The following is a 22189-nucleotide window of genomic DNA, read 5'->3' as shown; positions in this document are numbered from 1 at the left end:
AGCAAGTCAGCCCCCCCCCCACTCCCATCCTCCACTGCCTCCCAGAGTTGGCCCAAATTTATATCCATTGTGTTGATGGCACTATGTAGCTATTCTCTTCCTCCACCATCCCCTTCTCCTTTTGTCTTTTCCAAGAGGTCTCTCTCTCTCTCTCTCTCGTACAATAGTAATAAGCAGGGATAAGAGATTCCAAAACACGGTGAGCGATAAATACCACCTTATGGCAAAGCTTAACGGAACCTAACCGGTAACGGAATGGCTTGGCCAGGAACCGTGAAGCACTTCGTACTTGCTCCATGAAGTTGCCGTGAAGCTCAAAGCCATTTGATGGGATGACAAACCTCATCAGGAGTGGCAACGCATGCAGAGGCAGGGGTAGGCAGGACAGAAAAATGCAGGTAAAACCAGCCACTTAATTTTAAAGTGGACATCCCAAGCTGGGTAGCAAAACATTGGAGGGATTGAAAAGGCTTCAGTAGGAAAAGTAACCTGGCTGGGCGGTTACATCTTTGAAAGCCTGTCACAGAGAAGAAGGGGGTCAACCAATTCTCCAAAGTACTGAAGGCAGGACAAGAAGTAATGGGGTGGAAGATCATTAAAGAGACACCCATCTAGAATTAAGGAGAAATTCCCTGACAGTGCGAACAATTAATCAGTGGAACGGCTTGCCTCCAGAAATTGTGGATGCTCCATCATTACTGGAGGTTTTCAAGAAGAGACTGGACAGCCATTTGTCCAGAATGGCATAGGATCTTCTACCATGGGCAGGGAGTTGGACTAGAAGACCTCTGTTCTGTACCAGCCTGCTACCGGCCTTGCAGAAAAGGCAACCCCTTTACAGACGGCAAGAGGCTGGAATACGTCTGCCAAATTTATTACAAAAACAAACAAGACCCAAACCAAGATACCGGAGCTTTGAAACACTATCTGAGCGGTTGCTTTCAGCAAACCAGCCCTCCCCACACAAGTCCTTTATAAAGAGTTCAGGGTGTGGCTTCTCTCTCCCTCCTTCCGAGAAGCCCCATTGCCTTCCTCTGTTTACTCCTACTTGACTGCCTCCTGCGTCGGGCGTCCTTGAACAGGGCCAGCTGTGGGTCATCTTCATCCACACTGTCAGGCTCACACAGCTGGGTCTCCATGGTGACCAAGTGGGAGGGGCCTGCCTGAGGGCTATCATCAGCAAGTTCTTCAACACCCCCCTCCTCCCCCTCATCTGAGTCATCCGACCCAACTGCCGAACCCACAGGCTGACCCTGAATCACAACAACCTCCAAGGTCCCTTCCAACTCTATTATTCTATGTTCTCAGTAGTAGGATGAATGCAAGGATGGTATAACCCGATTTTCTCTAAATGCTGTGTTTCCCGAGAGAGTATTTCTTCAAAGCCGTCTTTGGGACCAACAGGACTAAATTAGGAAGACCAAGGTTCAGCAATAGCAATAGCACTTAGACTTATATAGCACTCCATAGTGGTTTATAGCAGGGGTCCTCAACCTTGGCAACTTTAAGACTTGTGGACTTCAACTCCCAGAATTCCTCACCAAGCTTTGCTGGCTGAAGATTTCTGGCAATTTACAACATCAGCATTATTTGCATTTTGCCCCCAGCAATTTGGCTCTTCCTTTTACCGACCTCAGAAAGATGGAAGGCTGAGTCAACCTTGAGCCACTCAGGATCGAACTCCTGGCAGTGAGCAGAGTTAGCCTGCAATACTGCATTCTAACCACTGCGCCACCACGTTTTTTTTTAATCCGACCTGCTTCCAGGCATGAAAACCTCTTGGGCAAATTTTGGCCACTTGTTGTTTCTCAGCTCAGCTTCTCTCACGGGGCTGTTAAAATTGGGATAAAACTGTAAAGCGGATGGCTTGAGCCTCTGGAGAAAAGGTAGGATGATGAGAAGGAGGACGATAATTTCCATTTTGCTCCCGCTCCTCTCTTTCCTAAGCATCCTTCTGCAAGGAAGGGGCAATTCTAACCTAATTTTTAAGTAAATATAAACACCGCCTCAATCCAGTTGGATCCTAGGTCTGAAATGATCTCCTGCAGAGGGTCCGCACAAAATCAGCCTGAGAATCCAGACGTTGCCGTTTGAGCAACATAGTGGATACACTCCAGCATTTTGGGGTCTCTTAATAATAATAAATTAATAAAGTTGGAAGGGACCTTGGAGGTCATCTAGTCCGGCCCCCTGCTCAGGCAGGAAACCCTATGCCATTTCAGACAAATGGTTGCCCACTCTCTTCAGTGTTGGAGCATTCACAGCTTCTGAAGGAAGGTTGTTCCACTGATTAATTGTTCTAACTGTCAGAAAATTCCTCCTTAGTTCTAGGTTGCTTCTCTCCTTGGTTAGTTTCCATCCATTGCTTCTTGTCCTGCCTTCAGGAGCTTTGGAGAATAGCTTGACTCCCTCTTCTTTGGGGCAGCCCCTGAGATATTGGAAGGCTGCTATCATGTCCCCCCTCGTCCTTCTCTTCATTAAACTAGACATACCCAATTCCAGCAGCCGTTCCTTATATGTTTTAGTCTCCAGTCCCCTAATCATCTTTGTTGCTCTTCTCTGCACTCTTTCTAGAGTGCTGTAGAATGCTGGAGTGTCCAAAAAAATACCAATGGAGTCCTCCTTCTTAACTTACCCTTTCTCCAATTTCTGTCTGATCTCCAAAGGGCAACAGATCAATGTCAGGTTGTAGAGAACAGGCATCAGTGACTGCTTTGTACCTGTGGAAGAAATATTAAAAAAGAAAAGAAAAGCATGAGGTTCAGAGAAGATTGGAAGGCTTTCAAGGCTTAGCAAATCAAATCTGGAACAAAGACGGACTAGAGACGGAAGTCAGATGGAAGGCGGTTTCTACAGAGGCCGGTCGACTCATAATACAGTTAAAACGGATTACAGGCGGTCCTCGACTTACAGCAGTTTGTTTAGTGATCGTTCAAAGTTACAACGCCACTGGACAAAAATTGCCAAGCTTGAGAAACCTTGTTTGCCAATGCTCCGTGAGCTGCATTGGTGCCCAGTCTGCATCTGGGTGCTGGTTTTGACCCCTGAAGCCCAACATGGCAGGTAATTTGAGAGACTGCCCCTTCCCAACCATCTCCCTATCCCATGAGGTCAAGCAGGAGGGATCTGCCCTCAGCCCTGAGAAATAATAATAAGAATAAAGTTGGAAGGAACCTTGGAGGTCATCTAGTCCAGCCCCCTGCTCAGGCAGGAAACCCTATACCATTTCGGACAAATGGCTGTCCAGTCTCTTCTTAAAAACTTCCAGTGTTGGAGCATTCACCACTTCTGGAGGCAGGTTGTACCACTGGTTAACTGTTCTAACTGTCAGGAAATTTCTCCTTAGTTCTAGGTTGCTTCTCTCCTTGGTTAGTTTCCCTCCGTTGCTTCTTGTCCTGCCTTCGGGCGCTTTGGAGAATAGCTTGACTCCCTCTTCTTTGGGGCAACCCCTGAGATATTGGAACGCTGCTATCATGTCACCTCTCATCCTTCTCTTCATTAGACTAGACATACCCAAATTCCAGCAACCGTTCCATATATCAAAGCAAAATTACAATTAACTAAACTTTGCTGTTTTTTGGAAATGGAGCCACTGGATCTTTAAATGACCAAGTGACACAGGTTGTCCTCAACTGACAACTGAGCGAGACAGTTGTTTAGTGAGGTTTTCTCCATTTTACAACCTTTCCTGCTTCAGTTGTTAAGTGAATCACTGCAGTTGTTAAGTTAGCAATACATTTGTTAAGTGAATCTGACTTCCCCATTGACTTTGCCTGTCAGAAGGTTGCAAAAAGGGGATCACATGACCTCCTCGGAGGCTGGAACTGTCATAAATATGAGTCAGTTGCCAAGCGTCTGAGTTTTGATCACATGACCATGGGGATGCTGCAATGGTCTTAGGTGTGAAAAACAGTCATCAATCACTTTTTCCAGTGCCATTGTAGGTTTGAACAGTCACTAAGCAAACTGTTGTAAGTCAAGGATTACCTGTACTCTCGTGCAATCTTAGTTTTCAAATTAAACCAAAAAAAAATTCAAGTTTCAGTTTTTTTAAGATTGTTCTATGGTTTTTAATTGCTGCAATGCTTGTATGCTGCCCAGAGGCATATTTTGTGAGATGGGCAGCTGTATAAATTTGTTATACAAGAATCTGTTTTCATTGGTCCATCATACTAAGTTTGGCTTGTTTGAAATTGGTCTTTTTTTAAAAAAAAATCTTAATGAAGCCTGTATGTTTAGTTTATGGTTTTGTGCATTGCCTGAACCTACAACATGAATTAACTAAGCAATCAGAGCTTGTTGTGTGAACCACTATAAAAATTCAGGATATGAGGATAACCTTCTGGGTGACTTGTGGAAAAAGGACTTGTGCTTCCCCATTATTAAGCAACAGCAATATTCCTTTTGTTTTGTTAAATATAAACATAGAATAAAAGAAGGGGGTGGGCGGGGTGGTGGGAAAGTAGCAAAATGATTTTTGTGCAAAAGGCGAGTCTGGGAATTGAAAACCATTTCCTGTGTAGATAGTATTCGCTCAGAAGTGGTCTAATTATTCTTTATTTTTAAATGCATGAGTTCCCCTCTTTCTCAGCCAATATTTTTCCCTTGGAACTGATATCGTAAACTTTAAATTCAGCCTCAGCTCCCATATTATGATTGATAACCCACATCTGGAGCTGGGCCTCTGATTAGGATCAATTCCACTAAGTTTTAAGTCAATCGCACTGGGCTGCCTTTATTAGCCTACCCCTTCTTGTTTTCCTCTTGGGAGCTATATAGATGTTCTCCCATCCTCCATTTCATTATATCCTTTTTTGGAAAACACTTTCTGGGATCAAAGAATGTGGCGAGGGCAGGGAAGGGAGGTGGACGGCTCAAAAGAGCATTTGACAAGGTCTGCAAACAGGGAAAGGTTATCTTAGCAAACGCATTGCCTCACCACTTCACATTTTACGAGGCAATGGGGTGGGTGGGGGGCGGGGGCGGAAAATGCAGCTTAGAGGAAATTTACAGGGAAGGACGGCAATTTAAAAGAGTGTCTTCTCGTTTGACTAGCTTGTAAGGTTCTTTGTCAACTTCTGGATGCACTGCAGCCAGTCTTGTAAAGATGAAAAGAAATTAAAACGAAGGAAGGCACACTTGCTGATTTTATCCCTGCAGACTTCAGGGCTTCAAGATGAAAGTGGTTGTTGCTACAAGTAGTCCAAAGCAGAGGTCCCCAACCTTTTGGGCACCGTGGACCGGTTAGGTGGAGAGAGGTTTTTCCATGGACCGGAGGGGGCGTGGTTTTGTGTGCTGCCTGCATCCCACGGATGGGGCTTTGCTTGTTTGTGCATCTTTGGCGTACAGCCATGCTGACTACATGACCACGGAAATTGTCTTTGGACAACGCTGGCTCCCTCAGCCAAGAAACAGAGATGAGAGTGGGACATGATTGACAGGGAAACCTTTACTTTACAAATAATCCTTGCTTAATGACCCTAATTGGACTGGAATTTCCATTCCTTACCAAGGCAGTTGTTAGGCGAAATGACATTGTGACTGCACCACTTGGCAATTCCACTAGTTTTTATTTTTGCAGGATCCAACCAGAGTCAGCCATCAGGACCAAAGGTTTATTCTTCCAAGCTTTTGGGCTCATGTGTGCACTGGGCTGTTCTACACATTATAGTTATATAGCGCCTGATTGCTGTGTAGGTTTTAATTGTTAATTAGAGTGTTGATGGCTGGCTATTAAATCATTAACTGTTGTTTCTTTGTGCTGCTGTGTCCTTGGCTGCTAAATACCTGATAGGTTGGTGGTAAATCAGCACTCCTATTGACTGACAAGGGGGCCATTTCCCATTTCATTCATTTCACTGGATATTTTTGTCCCTGCCCAGCCAACAATCATAGTAGCTAGTTTTGATTTTCAGGTGAGGACCTCTAGCTCCGGGGTCTTCAAACTTGGCCCTTTTATGACTTGTGGTCTTCAACTCTCAGAATTCCTCAACCAGGTATGCTGGCTGAAAAATTCTGGGAGTTGAAGTCCACAAGTCATAAAAGGACCAAGTTTGAAGACCCCTGCTCTAGCTTCTCCTGTCCTGCCATGCTGACCTCTGCTTCAACTTCTTTGCCTACCTTTCTGTCCCCTCAATCTCTGCTCTTTTCATTGTCCTGCACTACGCAACCACCATCTAACACCCTCCATCCCTTCCATCCTCTTCTTCCCACTGCTGACAAGGTGCACCTAGCCCCTGAGTGTATCTCATAAGCAGCAGGAGAAAGAATTCAGCCAAGATCAGCGAGGACTGGCAACTGGAAGCAGGTATAGATGGGAACAGCAACGTCCATGGTGGTTAAAAGGGCAGAGTTGGAAGGGAGATAAGTTGGTGGGGGCATTTGAAGTTCATTTATTTATTTTTATTTATCCAATTTATTGGCTGCCTATCTTACCACAGGGGACCTCTGAGTGGGTTACCATATTTAAAAGTGCATGTTGGGACGTAAATACAGGTGGGCTGCCCCACACCTCAATTTTGATCAGCTGACCACAGGAGGGCTGCTAAGGCTGTAAATCCAAGGAGGTCTATAACTATCACTTGTTCAGTGCTGTCATAACTGTGAGAAGTCACTAAATGAATGGTCGTTAAGCGAGGACTACCTCTACCTTTTTTCCCCCTGGGATATTATTCCAATTTTTCCAGCCTGGTTCAGCAGCCCTGCAATCCACATGAAGTGCAGCCACCCAAATTGCAACTAACCTAGGCCAGCCTTGCTTCGTTTTCAAGATCAGCCCGCATTAGCTAGGTGATGTCAGGTGCCAAACACCAATTTGTCATTGCGCTGTAATTATCTCCTAGCTGAATCTAGAAAAACTGCAGGAATTCTGGCACCTTTGTTGTCTGGAAAGAGAAAGATGTGAAATTTTTACCTCTGTTTAATAAAAGGACCCCCAAAGGTAATGTTTTCTTCAACCGTTGCATTCAAGAGCCAAGGTTTCTGAGCTGCATAAGCCACTGAAAACCGATTCCTGGTGGAAAGGGGGAATTTAAATGCATTAGAGGCAGTGGATAGGGAACAACTTCCTACAGATTTTAACAAGGGTGCATTCAAACGACACAAAAAACACATAAAGGAAAAGTAGTTGTTAAAACCAGATTTAAGGGGAAAGAAGAGTTAGGTTAGCAAAGCACCCAGTCTCTACTTTAGCTTGACTATTTTGTGTGACAAAACTCCTTCCTTATCTGGTGAATTCACATTTATCTCTAAGTTAGGAGACTTGGTATGCAAAGAGGAGACAGGATCATCCCAAAGGTGCTCCCCCCCCCCAAAAAAAAGGCAACTGGACTTTCTTGTTCGTTTGTTTTTCCTTTGAAAACGTTTCGCTTTGCATCCAAGAAGCTTCTTCGGTTCTGATACGAAACCCATGCAAAACATATGCAACAGAAATGGGGAACAATGATGAAGACCTTACAAAAATATATTTGCGGACATTCCGTTCACGTTTAATGAACATTTACGTTTTTAAAACTCCGATAAATCACTCGGCGACTTTTATTGGCATGTGTCCAAAGAGATATGGGTGCTGTGAAATACGCAACATTGGTTATTAGAAGAAATTTAGGTGGTCTCAGAAGAGTCCATACATAAGGAGTTTTTGAAGGCATAGACATTGTTAATTTCCTTTAAAATTACCAGGACATCTGATCACACAGTGGTTCCCAGCAGCTGCCTGATTTGACAGATGAGCTGAAATGAAATCTTGTGTTCCCTGAGTCCGCGTGTCCATCACTTTGGAAAAACCATGAATATTCGGCTTGACTCTGCATCTGCTAGGGAAGCTAAATGGTGGCATTTCAGTTTAGATCACTGAGACATTCAGATTGGGAGTGAATGTCAAAATGTTGGGCTTTGTACCAAAGTAGGAAGGCTCAAGTTCAAATTCTAGGGGCGTTACAATTTAAGAAAAGAATCCAGATTCATTGCAGTTGTGGGGCATAACATGGATTCATTTCAGCTCTGCTAATAGTTCTTTCGTTTCATTCTCCAGCTTGTTCCCCTAAACAGGGGTAGGCAACCTTGGCTCTTTTATGACTCGTGGACTTCAAATCCCAGAATTCCTGAGCCAGCATGGCTCAGCTTGGAAACCTCTTCCTTTCCCCTCAGCGTGGCTGGCTCAGGAATTCTGGGAGTTGAAGTCCACCAGTCATAAAAGAGCCAAGGTTGCCTACCCCTGCCCGAAGAAATTGGTCTAAAGCCCTACAGGTAGTCCTCGATTTACAGCCATTAGTTTAGCAACCATTCAAAGTTACAACAGCACTGGAAAAGGTGATTTTTTTTATAAGTCCTCACACTTATCACCATTGCAGCATCCCCAAAGTCACATGATCAAACATTGGGCGCTTGGCAACCGACATCAGTGGCAGGATCCTGCGGTCACCCTGATCCTCATTCGCCACCTTCCCAGCTGGCTTCTGACAAGCAAAGCCAGTGTGGGAAGTCGGATCTGCTTTAGGAGCTCCTGATTCACTTAACAACTTCAGCGATTTGCTTAACAACTGTGGCAAAAAAAAAGGTTGTAACGTCAGGCCTATTCTCACTTAACAATTGCCTTGCTTAACAACAGAAATTCTATTCTCAGTTGGGGTCCTATGTCGAGGGCTGCCTGCATTTGCTTAGGTTCGGGTACTTTGATAGATTCCCTGTCTCCAGTGTTCTGATTTTTATTTTTACGCTGTGTGAATACTTCCTGTGAATGCTGGGTGACAAACATCCTTTCACCCCCAAAGAAAAAGGAAGACATTTCAGGAAATGGATGCTAATGAGACTATAAAGCCTCTTCTGTGTCTTTTGAATCTTACAGACAAGTAGTCCTCAACTTACAGCAGTTCATTTAGTGACTGTTCAAAGTTACAACCTCCGTGGAAAAAGGGACTTGTGTCCGTTTGTCACACTTGCGACCGTTGCAGCATCCCTGTGGGTCACATGATCAAAATTCATGTCCCGGGGTCATGCGATCCCCTTTTGCGACCTTCCGACAAGCAAAGTCAATGGGGGAAAGGCCAGATTCACTTACCAACCGTGTGACTAACTTAACGACTGCAGCGATTCACTTAACAATGGTGGGGAGAAAGGTCATAAAATGGGGCAGAACAAATGTCTCGCTTAGCAACATAAACTTTGGCCTCAATTGTGGTCGTAAGTCAAACTAGACATTCCATTATGAGGACTTCATATGGCTCAAGTCGTTTGCATCAAAGACTGGGAAACACTGTGTGGTAGATGTTTTTGGATTAATATATTTTAGGAAGTTATTATGTCCGAGGGAAGGAAATGAGGTATTGATTGAGAGGTATATATAAAAAAAGTTAGAGTTTCAGGGAGCAGATTGAAGAGTAATACCTCCAACTTGCTTCAACAGAAGGCTCAGTTTCATGTGTGCTGCAAGTTACAATAAACAATATTTTAGTAACTGTTGAGAAAGAGGTAACACCATTGAGCTGATAAAGTTTCAAGTATGGAAGGAAGGATGTCCAACAATTAAGCAAAATCCTAATTGTGAGGGGTAAGAAGAAAACCCAGCACATTGGTACAGATGGCTGAATATCATGCTATTAGACCTTGCAGATTCTCCATTTTGTGGCCATTGCCTGCCTTAATTCAGAGAGCAACCAATAATGCAAATCCTTATTTTCCCTTAATTTTCCCCGAAAAATATCAAATAGATTTGATTCATCGGTAGTTGGCTTCATACTACTATAAAAATATTTCTTGCTCAAAAGTTAAAAAAAAGGCAACATTTCTACTCCTGTCCTCTTCTCTTCCTGGATCCCTTCTGAGTATCCAAAAGGTTTCCATTCCTGCCCTCACTAATAATGAGACATTTTTTATTTTTTTATTTTAATTCCATTTATATCCCGCCCTTCTCCGAAGACTCAGGGCGGCTTTACAAACTTAGCAGTAGCCTTCATTCTATGTATATGCCTGCTTGTTAGGGCTTTCACACACACCCCAAGCGGCATTATTACAAAGTCAGCTTATTGCCCCCAACAATCTGGGTCCTCATTTTACCTACCTGGGAAGGATGGAAGGCTGAGTCAACCTTGAGCCTGGTGGGACTCGAACCTGCACTAATTGCAGGCAGCTGGTGTTACTTAAGGAGGCATTAGCCCACTGCTCCACCAAGGATCAATACAATGACCATATATTGCCTCCTAGTATTCTTTGGATACTCAAGAATGGTGTCAGAGAGCCTTTATGAAGTGAATTTATTCTGAGATACTGTGATGTGGAATTCACCATTGTAACTGTTCGTTATAAAATCAACATTATGAATAGCGGCATTTCAACTCGAAATTTAGTGCTGTGCCAAGTCCATTGGAAATGCTTATTTTAATGCTCTACTTAGTATTAATATTTAAAACATCTCTTGGAAAATAAACATTATGCAGAAAAAAAAAGATTCCTAATGTCACAGGATTCCTCTTTTTTACAAGGGTCTGTATTCCTTAAAGCAGAGATCCCCAACCTTTTGGGCACCAGGGACCAGTTCTGTGGAAAAAGGTTTTTCCATGGACCGGAGAGTGCGTGATTTTGTGTGCTGCCTGCATCCCACAGATGGGGCTTTGCTTGTTTGTGCAGACCAGTGGCTGGCATGCTGCAGCCCGGTACTGGTCCATGGACCAGGGTTTGGAGACCCCTGGATTAAAGAATCTATCAAGAGGATAATCATGCAGATAAATGTAGTGTTTTAGGTAAGGTTGAAAGGTACATCATTAATGCATCACTGCAGCTCACATCTAGTCTATGGAAACACACACAAGAAGGGAAAAGCATCTTTCAGACTCTGCGCTGCATAAAGACAGACAACCTCCTTGAAAACCAGGCGTGTGAGGTAAAATTTTAGAATGCAGGAAGAAGCTGAAGCAAGCAAAGAAATAAAAAATGAAGTTGCAATATGTATGTAATCCTAGTCAACAGAGTGCTGCTAATCTTAAGAGTCAAGTCTTTAGTATCCAGGGATTTACCAATATAAAAAATAGCAAGAGAGCAAACCCCACCCTCCTTCTGATGATGTTACCTCGTTGGGTAATGAAATGTCTGCAAGAAAACCACCAAGCTTAGAGAGCACCAAGGACCTCCTTGGAGATTAAACTCTACATGCTGAAACTCAGGGCATTTGATAGAAGATAAATGAGGAGAATAGATTTTTATCAAGATGGAGGACATCCTTCAGCATATACTACATTTTAGGTAGAACTTTTGTAGATCTGACAAGTCTCAGCCAATGTAGGAACAATGAAACAGACACAGAATTCCTTGCTCTATTTAAATGTATGGGGATATTCCTCACTAAGAACTTTGTTAAGAAGTGCAGGAGAACCGCAAATGCTTGCTTGGAGTTTCTGAAATCAACAATCCCAGCCCTGATATTACAAGGACAGTATAGAAACCTCAAAGGGATGTGGTGGCTCAGTGGGTTAGGACGCTGAGCTTGTTGACCAGAAGGTCGGCAGTTTGGTGGGTCAAATCCCGAGTGCCACGTAGCAGAGTGAGCACCTGTTACTCGTCCCAGCTTCTGCCAACCTAGCAGTTCGAAAGCACGTAAAAATGCAAGTAGAAAAATAGGGACCGCTACGGTGGGAAGGTAACAGCGTTCCGTGCGCCTTTGGCGTCTAGTCATGCCAGCCACATGACCACGGAGACGTCCTCGGACAAGCGCTGGCTCTTTGGCTTTGAAACGGAGATGAGCACCGGCCCCTAGAGTCAGAAACGACTAGCACGCATGTGCGGGGGAACCTTTACCTTTTACCTTTACCTTTATAGAAACCTCAGCAAAGCATACTTGTAAATTTCTGCAACCCAGACTATTTTCGTAGGCAAACGGCTTCCTTTTGGAGAACCTACAGTCAACGTACTACTGTATTGAAAATCTGACGGATATATCATAGCCAGCCTTCTGGAAATGCTTACTGCTCATAACATACTTCTAACGTGGAACTAGCTATATTAAACTACAGAAGTTGCTTTTCTGCAGAGTGATTAGAAGTTGAATATACAGTATACTGTATAAGAAGGATAGGTTGGAAAATCTGATTCTGGATTACTGGCAAATCAGCATTCAACTCTTTAAAGTAGTTGAGACTATTTCTCTCTACAACTCTCTGGGAGTTGTAGTTGACATATGTTAACATTGCTAAGGTTGAGAAACATTGCTTTACATGATGACTGGACAAACCTAAGCATGCAGAATTACGTAGCAAGGGAATGATGGGAGAAATTAGAATCTTAATTATTATGTCAGGGAACTGAGAGTTGAATTCAGTAATACCTGTGAACTCCTGAAAACACCTTTCTGTCAGGCAGCCTGAAATTGTCAGCAAAACGTCACCAAATTTGTTTGCGCCAGTTAAAATTACTATTCAGGGATAGATGAAGCTTCTGGTTTACAATCACTGGGCCATTTCATTCATCTCCTGCTTTTGCAGGACTCCACAATCTTTCAGTCTTCATTTGTAAACAAAAGCAAGTAAACAAAACATTTCTAGCCCTTGTGATCCCCAGAGATAAAATTGAGGATGTGATAAAACAAAAAAAAAACACTTTGAAGAGAGTTTAAACTACTGTACAGTCTCAAATTTTGGATTTTCAAGTTCTACTTTTCATGTTTTAGTATAGTAGACATATCCTGTATCCCACATTAGTGTGGTAAAATAGGCATAGTTGATAGTGTGCTGCTTTTTTTTTGCTACATAGGGAGATAAATCTTTTAGTTTGGCAATTTTGTTATTTGTCATCATTCTTCCTCAACCTTGGCACCTTCGAGACCAATGTTTCTTAACCTTGGCAACTTTAAGATATGTGGATTTCAACTCCCAGAATTCCCCAACTAGTCATGTTGTCTGGGGGATTCTGGAAGTTGATTGTCCACATATCTTAAAGTTCCCAAGGTGGAGAAATACTTATTCCAGAATATAAATTTCAGTTTGCAGAATGCTCAGCAATGATCTAGAATCAGGGGTAGGCAACCTTGGCTCTTTTATGACTCGTGGACTTCAACTCCCAGAATTCCTGAGCCAGCATAGCTTGGAAACCTCTCCCTTCCCCTTGGCATGGCTCAGGAATTCTGGGAGTTGAAGTCCACGAGTCATAAAAGAGCCAAGGTTGCCTACCCCTGATCTAGAAGATCGTGTACATCAGGGACCTTCAAACTTGGCCCTTTTATGACTTGTGGACCTCAACTCCCAGAATTCCTCAGCCAGAAGTCCACAAGTCATAAAAGGGCCAAGTTTGAAGACCCCTGGTCTACACATTGGGAAGGCTGTTTGACCTATGCAAGTCCATGAATCTTAAACAAGAATCACAGTGATGAAAATGGTATCTTCCAAATTAGTTATGGTTCCCTACCGCTTGGTACATGCCTGAGATATTTTCTCAATGCAATTCCCCCTATCTCTTAACACCAGCTCTCAAGAAATTATCTGAATCTATAGAGGGAGGATTTTAGCTGGAGATCACCATTTGCTTATCAATAATCTTACTGCCCATTTACAACTCCACTGAGAATTCATATTTTGCAGTTTTTTGCCTAGTTACTAAAAGACATGGAATCAAGAGGCAGCTACACTGCACAGCTACTCTGGCTTTATATCCATACAGGATAAAGTCTTTAGGAGCATTATTGAACCCATTTCTTCTGACTCTTATCAAGCTGGATGTGCACATTTATAATAACAACAACAAAACAATAATATAAACAGTTGGAAGGGACCTTGGAGGTCATCTAGTCCAACACCCTGCTCAGGCAGGAAACCATACACCATTTCAAACAAATGGCTGGCCAGTCTCTTCTTAAAAACTTCCAGTGTTGGAGTATTCACAGCTTCTGGAGGCAGGTTGTTCCACTGATTAGTTGTTCTAACTGTCAGAAAATTCTTCTTTAGTTCTAGGTTGCTTCTCTCCTTGATTAGTTTCCGTCCGTTGCTTCTTGTCCTGCCTTCAGGTGCTTTGGAGAATGGCTTGACTCCTTCTTCTTTGTGGCAGCCCCTGAGATATTGTAACACTGCTATCATGTCACCCCCTTATGGTGCAGTGTATGTAGTCTTTTAATGCAGACGTCTGTGCAGACTGCTATTAAAAAGAGAAATCAATCTGAGAGGTCCTTTTCTGCTTTCTGAGCTTGGTAGTTTTCTTGCAGATGTTTCACTACCAATGATTCTAGCACTGCTGATGTTACCTAGTTGGATAATGAAACGTCTGCAAGAAAACCACCAAGCTCAGAGAGCAGCTATGACAACACAATTCAGCCTTGAAATACAGAAAAACGGTACCCTAGAAAAAGTGCAGAGAAGAGCAACAAAGATGATTAGGGGACTGGAGGCTAAAACACATGAAGAACAGTTGCAGGAACTGGGCATGGCTAGTCTAGTGAAGAAAAGGACCAGGGGAGACATGATAGCAGTGTTCCAATATTTGAGGGGCTGTCACAGAGAGGAGGGGGTCAACCTATTTTCCAAAGCACCTGAAGGTGCAGACAAGGAACAATGGATGGAAACTGATTGAGGAGAGATTCAACCTAGAAATAAGGAGAAATTTTCGGACAGTGAGAACAATCAACCAATGGAACAAACTGCCTTCAGAAGTTGTGGGTGCTTCATCACTGGAAGCTTTCAAGAAGAGACTGGACTGCCATCTGTCAGAAATGGTATAGGGCAGGGGTCTTCAAACTTGGCCCTTTTATGACTTGTGGACTTCAACTACCAGAATTCCTCAGCCAGGCACGCTGGCTGAGGAATTCTGGGAGTTGAAGTCCACAAGTCATAAAAGGGCCAAGTTTGAAGACCCCTGGTATAGGGTCTCCTGCTTGGGTAGGGGGTTGGACTGAATGACCTACAAGATCCCTTCCAATTCTGTTATTCTATTCTATTCAAGATACTCTCCTTTATCAAAAATGAGTCTCCTTGGGGTCTTCCCAACAGAGGTACCTGCTATCATCTATCAAAAATTGTACTATCCTGCATTTCCTTTTAATGGAAAAAAACAGTCCTAAGGAAACATTGGGAAGCTACCAGCCTAAGATCACGCCGTCTGAATCCCCTAATAATTAAGACCAGACATGTCAAACACAAGGCCCAGGGGTCGGATCTGGCCCGTGAAGTGGTTTCATGTGGCTCGCGAAGCCATCCTGGAAACAGTGAGGGAACGGTCCCCGCTGCCTTGGCCCTGGCCCAGGCTGGCCAGGAGCCAATGTACAATTTTGTGGTGGCCATCTATGCTGAAATACATTCAATCTTAGCTCCACAAGGCCATCTGGAAACAGGGACCGGCCACTGCCGTGTCGGCATTGCCCCCTGGGTGCATGCTGGGGAGTTATCACCCTTTGTGAGGAATGAAGAAATGCACCATTGCCTGGAAGTGGCCAGCTCATGGCCCTGTCTACTTTGGGCAGGCTAGACACCCTTGATGGGAACAATGTAGAGCTGGCCATGCCCTCCCAGTAGGCCACACAAACTCCAGCCATGCCCAACCAGTAGGCCACGCCCACCCTGGCCACACCCACCTGCCCCCCCGAGGGCAACCACAATGCTGATGTGGCCCTCAGTGAAATTGAGTTTGACACTCCTGATTTAGACTGATAGAGGTACATCATAAAAGCTCCTTTCGTGACAGACTATGCATTGATCTTTCTTCCAGCGCCAAATTTCACAATGAAAACAGATCATCTTAATCAAGTTCCCTGACTGGTTTATTGATTGCAAATATTATTCTTCATGTCATTCATTGCTTGAGTCACTCATGATTTGCGAGATTAAAAATAGCTCCCTATACGGATTCGATCCTCTCTCTCCAGACAACCCTTGTTCAAGTTAAACAATTTGAAAACATACCGGTTCCAATGAACTTTCCCTTCCAAGGTTTGCATCTCACCGAGGATAGCAAGAAGGAGAGAAGATTTGCCACAGCCAACTTGTCCTACAATCATGGTCATCTGGCCTACAAATTAAGAAATCAAAATTAAACCTTTTAACGCATTCTTTCCTTAGAGTATTCTGTTAATGATTATTCCAACTGCTTGCCTATAGGCATAAACACCCCTGTATTTCAAGAATAGGTGCCATTCACTTCTAAGCTTCTGTTTTGATCATTGTTTATTTGGCTTGTCATACATTTTGCAGTAAATTGTTTGGGGAAAAGGAATGTCTATAAATCTCTCAATGGAAGAATTGTTTGGTTAGAAATACACTCAGGCAGATTATAGACATCCCATTTATTTCAATGTAAGAGATTTTAAACAAACCAAAAAAAATTCCTATGGCTGTCCATTTTAAAATCTTGAAGACTTATTCCAAGAAAATGAACATATGACTATACCTTAAAAAACTTTACATATATATAGATATATACATATAGACAGAGAAATACTAATACTAATAATAACAAAGTTGGAAGGGACCTTGGAGGTCATCTAGTACAACCCCCTGCTCAGGCAGGAAACCCTATACCATTTTAGTCAAATGGCTGTCCAGTCTCTTCTTAAAAACTTCCAGTCTTGGAGCATTCACAGCTTCTGGAGGCAGGTTGTTCCATTGATCAATTGTTCTAACTGTCAGGAAATTCCTCCTTAGTTCTAGGTTGCTTCTCTCCTTGATCAGTCTCCCTCCGTTGCTTCTTGTCCTGCCTTCAGGTGCTTTGGAGAATAGCTTGACTCCCTCTTCTTTGGGGCAGCCCCTGAGTTATTGGAACTGTTCTACCTGTCAGGAAGTTTCTCCTTAGTTCTAGGTATATAGATATAGATATAGATATACTGTAGATATAGATATAGATGATAGATATAGATATAGATATAGATATAGATATAGATATAGATATAGATATAGATATAGATATAGATATAGATATAGATACAGATCAAACATTGCAGGATTTGGATATGGCCAGTCTAGAGAAAAGAAGGACTAGGGGAACATGATAGCAGTCTTCCAGGATTTGAGGGGCTGCCACAAAGAAGAGGGGGTCAGCTTATTCTCCAAAGCACCAGAGGGCAGGACAAGAAACAATGCATGGAAATTAATCAAGGAGAGAAGCAACCTGGAATTAAGGAGAAACGTCCTAACAGTGAGGATATTTAACCAGTGGAACAACTTGCCTCCAGAAGTTGTAGGTGCTTCATCACTGGCGGTTTTTAAGAAGAGACTGGATAGCTATTTGTCTAAAATGGCATAGGGTTGGGGGTTGGACTAGAAGATCTCCAAGGTCCCTTGAAGCTCTGTTCTGATTGATTGATTGATTGATATACACCATCTATATCACTATATGGGTGAATCTGGATGGTTTGTAGGTTATTCTATAGTTAATCTGTCCATGATCCTTTTAAATGTTCCTAACTATCTAGAAGGGACGCGGTGGCTCAGTGGGTTAGGACGCTGAGCTTGTCGATCAGAAGGTCTGCAGTTTGGCGGGTCGAATCCCGAGTGCCGTGTAACAGAGTGAGCGCCTGTTACTCGTCCCAGCTTCTGCCAACCTAGCAGTTCGAAAGCACGTAAAAATGCAAGTAGAAAAATAGGGACCACTACGGTGGGAAGGTAACAGCGTTCCGTGCGCCTTTGGCATCTAGTCATGCCGGCCACATGACCACGGAGACGTCCTCGGACAAGCGCTGGCTCTTCGGCTTTGAAACGGAGATGAGCACCGGCCCCTAGAGTTGGAAACGACAAGCACGCATGTGCGGGGGAACCTTTACCTTTACCTTTTAACTATTGAAAATGTACTGAACAAAATGATATTGAATGTGCAAAACGAATTTACCTGTTGGGATTCGGATATCAATGCCGGATAATGTGGCAAGCCCACTTCCCCAGGAAAAGTATCCGTTGGTTACCTGCAATGCATAATATCGTATATTAGAACTGCCAACAAGTGCATGTAATAATTATGTTGAACTTAATAGGCAAGCACATCTGTATCTCTTACAAAAGCAGGTTAGGTAGGGTACAAAGCTTTTTCAAAAAAAAACCCCAACAGATTCTGAAATGACATGAGAATAAAAGATACCCAGGGACTTAAAAATGGGTGTGCTACATAATAAACATGGTTTCCAAAATGTTCCAATATTTAGAATACTCTTTTAAGTACAAAACAATCCTTTTCAGTGAAGATAAACACAACAAGTAATAAATGAAAAACAAAACAAAGCCTATGGTAAAAATCTAGCTGCTGGTCTGCTTCTAGGTGCAGTTCAAGGCGCTGTTGTTAGTTGTGAAGTCCCATCGCGACCCCATGGACAACGTTCCTCCAGACCTTCCTGTCCTGTACCATCTTCTCGAGTCCATTTAAGCTCACACCTACTGCTTCAGTGACTCCATCCAGCCACCTCATTCTCTGTTGTCCCCTTCTTTTCTTGCCCTCCATCTTTCCCAGCATTAGGCTCTTCTCCAGTGAGTCCTTCTTTCTCATTAGATGGCCAAAGTATTTGAGTTTCAACTTCAGGATCTGGCCTTCTAAAGAGCAATCAGGGTCATTAAATTACATCTATTCAATTCCTGCCCCTGTTCTTTGTATATTGACTAGCTCTGTTTTGGGGTAAGTGCTTCATTTGCAATCCTTCCTTTAGTGGCCATTCAAAGTTACATTGACACTGAAAAAATGGCTTATGACCCTTTTCACACTTAACAATGATTTTTCACATTTAATGACCATTTCAGTAACCCCGTAGTCACATGAACAAAATCTGGATGCTTGGCAACTGGCCTGAATTTATGATGGTTGCAATCTTCCAGAGATATACCTTCGGAGTCGCGTATGAATTGCTTTCATAGAAAGAATTGTAAGTAATAGTTCTGGGCATCTTTTGTTGTTGTTGTTGTTAGTTGTGAAGTCGTGTCCGACCCATCGTGACCCCATGGACCACGTTCCTCCAGGCCTTCCTGTCCTCTACCATCTTCTGGAGTCCATTTAAGCTCACGCCTACTGCTTCAGTGACTCCATCCAGCCACCTCATTCTCTGTCGTCCCCTTCTTCTCTTGCCCTCAATCTTCAAGGCATTGGTAATTATCTTTTACGCCCTTCATTTATGGCATGGGTTTCTGGTTCCTTAGAGGACTGTTTTATCCCATTGGACTGGCCCACCCTACCTGTGCTGGCAGAGGAGGCATGCTGCACGGCCCAGCAGGTGGGGACCAGGAAAAGGGCCTTCTCCGCTGTTGCACCTGCCCTATGGAACATCTTCCTCTCCACTCCAACACTTCTGATCTTCCATAAGAGCCTAATGACCTGGCTCTGCTAGCTAGCTTGATAGATTAATCTCAAATCCCACCTCCCACCTCCCCCAGATCATCCTGTTTGCAGATTGACTTTGCCCTTTAGCTATTGCATTTGGCACTTCCATGCTTTTGTAGTATTTTATTCACAGTACCTAGTTTGGTTTTTGTTTTTAGATATCATAAGCCGCCAGAGTTACCTGGCAGTAAGGCAGTAAGATGGACAGCCAATAGATTGGATGGATGGATGGATGGATATGGAGAGAGAGAGAGAGAGAGAGAGAGAGAGAGAGAGAGAGAGAGAGAGAGAGAGAGAATCTTCCGTACCAGAGATTCGTCTTAAGTGAAAACAAAGATATCATAAATACTCTCAAGTTGAGAAACTAGCATTTTTTAAAAATGACACCTCCCTCCAGATCAGAATGGAGATTAACTACAGATGATCCATCCCATCTGGATTATCAGCAATTCACCTAGTGTTTGATGAGATAATATGGGATTGATTAAAATATAAAGGACCTTGATAGCACATTCATCGAAGTTTAGATGTTGAGCTGATATCCTTTGTGACTGATCATAGGCATCCAGCTGGTGTCTCAAGGGCTGTTTCCGATTTATCGCTTTGGGATGCTTCAGACATGGAGAAAAAAGAGAAGAAAGGAGATGGGGCTTTATCTGCACCTGATTACTGAAGAAGGTAACCCCAAAATTCATTTTCATATATATTTTTCCCCTTAGGAGTAGTCACATATCTTCTTCCCTACCATACCAATCAGGGATGTTTAGGTTATCTTGATTGTTTAACTAAAGGGATGATGTAGCACCATATCTGAAGTTGGCTTTTCTAGATTCGATACAGAAAGGATTTTAGAGATGTAGCCAAGCATAGAAAAGACTTTACAGATAATCCTTGACTTGCGACCGCTTGTTTGACAACCGTTTAAAGTTACAAAAGCAGTTGGAAAGGGTATTTTATGACCTGCAAAGCACTTCCAGACATCATAGAATGCCATGCCCTCTCCTCCCAGCAGGTGCATGGTCACAATCTGGATGCTTGGCAACCGGTTCAAATTCATGACCAAGTGCTCCGTGATCATGTCATTGCTGTTTGCAATCTCTTTGGTGGCAGGCTTCCCCAGAAAGACAATGGGGAAGACAGCAGAGAAGGTTGCGAGCTAATGCTACCCACTGCAAGGACTCCCTCTCATCTCTAGGACAAAAGAGTTGCTTGCCGAGCAAACCTGACCTCCTTCTGTGGGTGCAGAAATGGAACTCAGATCCTGATGATTTGCGCTCCATTCCTGGACCCTGCCAAAGGCATTTCATTCCACACACGTGGAGGAGAGGGGATATCTTTTGACAGCCAGCTCCAGAGAGAAGAGGGAGCCAAATCCGAGTGGAGAGGCAGCACAATAAGCTAAGTAGAACAGGGTGCCAGGCAGATGGGGAGGCCTTAAGAGGCTCAGTGCTGAATTTCGGTAGGGTTTTCAGCTCAAGTAAAGGATCCTGCCCAGGATCCTGCCCCCACCGGCACCCCATGTTCATTACCTGTGACTCTGCCTGCTTGATGACGTGCGATCAATTAATGACTATAAGCAGGATTGCAGTTGTTGAGCGAAGCAGTCGTGTGACATCTCACTTAACATTTGCTTCACTCAGCAGCTAAGATTCCAGGCTCATTATGGTGGTAAGTCAGGGACTACCTTTAGTTTCCTTCAGCTATCTTCTTTCCTGGAATGGATCAGATCTTGTTTCATGTTCCCTATACTCTTTTAAAAAAGGGATGTGGTGGCTCAGTGGGTTAGGACGCTGAGCTTGTCGATCAGAAGGTCGGCAGTTTGGCGGGTCGAATCCTGAGTGCCGCATAGCAGAGTGAGCGCCTGTTACTCATCCCAGCTTCTGCCAACCTAGCAGTTCGAAAGCACATAAAAATGCAAGTAGAAAAATAGGGACCACTACGGTGGGAAGGTAACAGTGTTCCGTGCACCTTTGGCATCTAGTCATGCCAGCCACATGACCACGGAGACGTCCTCGGACAAGCGCTGGCTCTTCGGCTTTGAAATGGAGATGAGCACTGGCCCCTAGAGTCGGAAACGACTAGCACGCATGTGCGGGAGAACGTTTACCTTACCTATACTCTTTTAAATCAAGATATTTGGGGGTCTATTTCCATCACTGCTGGTCCCAGATGAAAAAAAAAAAAGTGGAAGACTGGTTATTAAGCTAGCCATCCACCTTATAAAACATGTTTACCTCATCTGAAATAATAGGTACAGTTCAATGAGATCTGATAGAAATTACCATGTTTCTCAATCTTGGCAGCGTGGAGATCTGTGGACTTCACCTCCCAAAATTCCCCAGACAGAATGAGTAGAAATCCATACATACCTCTGGAATTTGCCAAGGCTGAGAAAAGCTGCCATAGAGCAATCATCGACAGTGTTATTCGTTTATATTGCATGGAAGCTTTTCACTTTGTTGTTTGACATTTCCAGAATCATTAAAATCACACCGTGCCTAAACCTAAACCTAAATCAATCAATTAATCTGGGGACAGCCTAGTCTTCTATATTTATGTTACTGTGCAATGAATTACCAAAATTAATAATCAGTTCTTAGTTATTAAGTACCGTAGGGGTGCAATGGTTAGAATGCAGTATTACAGGCTAACTCTGTCCACTGCCAGGAGTTTGATCCTGACTGGCTCAAGGTTGACTTAGCCTTTCATCCTTCCGAGGTTGGTAAAACGAGGACCCAGATTATTGGGAGGCAATAGGCTGACTCTGTAAACTGCTTAGAGGGGGCTGTAAAGCACTGTGAAGAGGTATATAAGTCTATTGCTATTAAAAAATAGCAATATGGCTTTTTTTTACTGCTAAGAACCTTATCCATTTAATTGAGACCATTCCATAATCAACAAAGAGTTCTTATATAGAAAATAGTATGGGGAA

General features: G+C 43.3%; 1 protein-coding gene across 2 annotated transcripts in view; it reads right to left on the bottom strand.

Moving 5' to 3' along the window:
- The window catches only part of ABCC9 (ATP binding cassette subfamily C member 9), a 97581-nt gene that overhangs the window by 46232 nt on the left and 29160 nt on the right, over positions 1 to 22189 (bottom strand). For both annotated transcript variants that reach the window (XM_083365266.1, XM_083365267.1), the window contains exons 15-19: positions 19758 to 19868; positions 17788 to 17860; positions 15870 to 15975; positions 6914 to 7012; positions 2636 to 2720 (exon numbers count right to left, since the gene is read on the bottom strand). In XM_083365266.1, the coding sequence (XP_083221392.1) occupies positions 2636 to 2720; positions 6914 to 7012; positions 15870 to 15975; positions 17788 to 17860; positions 19758 to 19868 (474 nt within the window). The remainder of the gene's footprint in view (positions 1 to 2635; positions 2721 to 6913; positions 7013 to 15869; positions 15976 to 17787; positions 17861 to 19757; positions 19869 to 22189) is intronic.

This window comes from Vipera ursinii (genome assembly GCF_947247035.1).
Source record: "Vipera ursinii genome assembly, chromosome: 6".
In the NCBI taxonomy this organism is placed as follows: domain Eukaryota; kingdom Metazoa; phylum Chordata; class Lepidosauria; order Squamata; family Viperidae; genus Vipera; species Vipera ursinii.
Note: the sequence above shows the minus strand (reverse complement) of the source record. Positions and strands in the feature narration are given on the sequence as shown.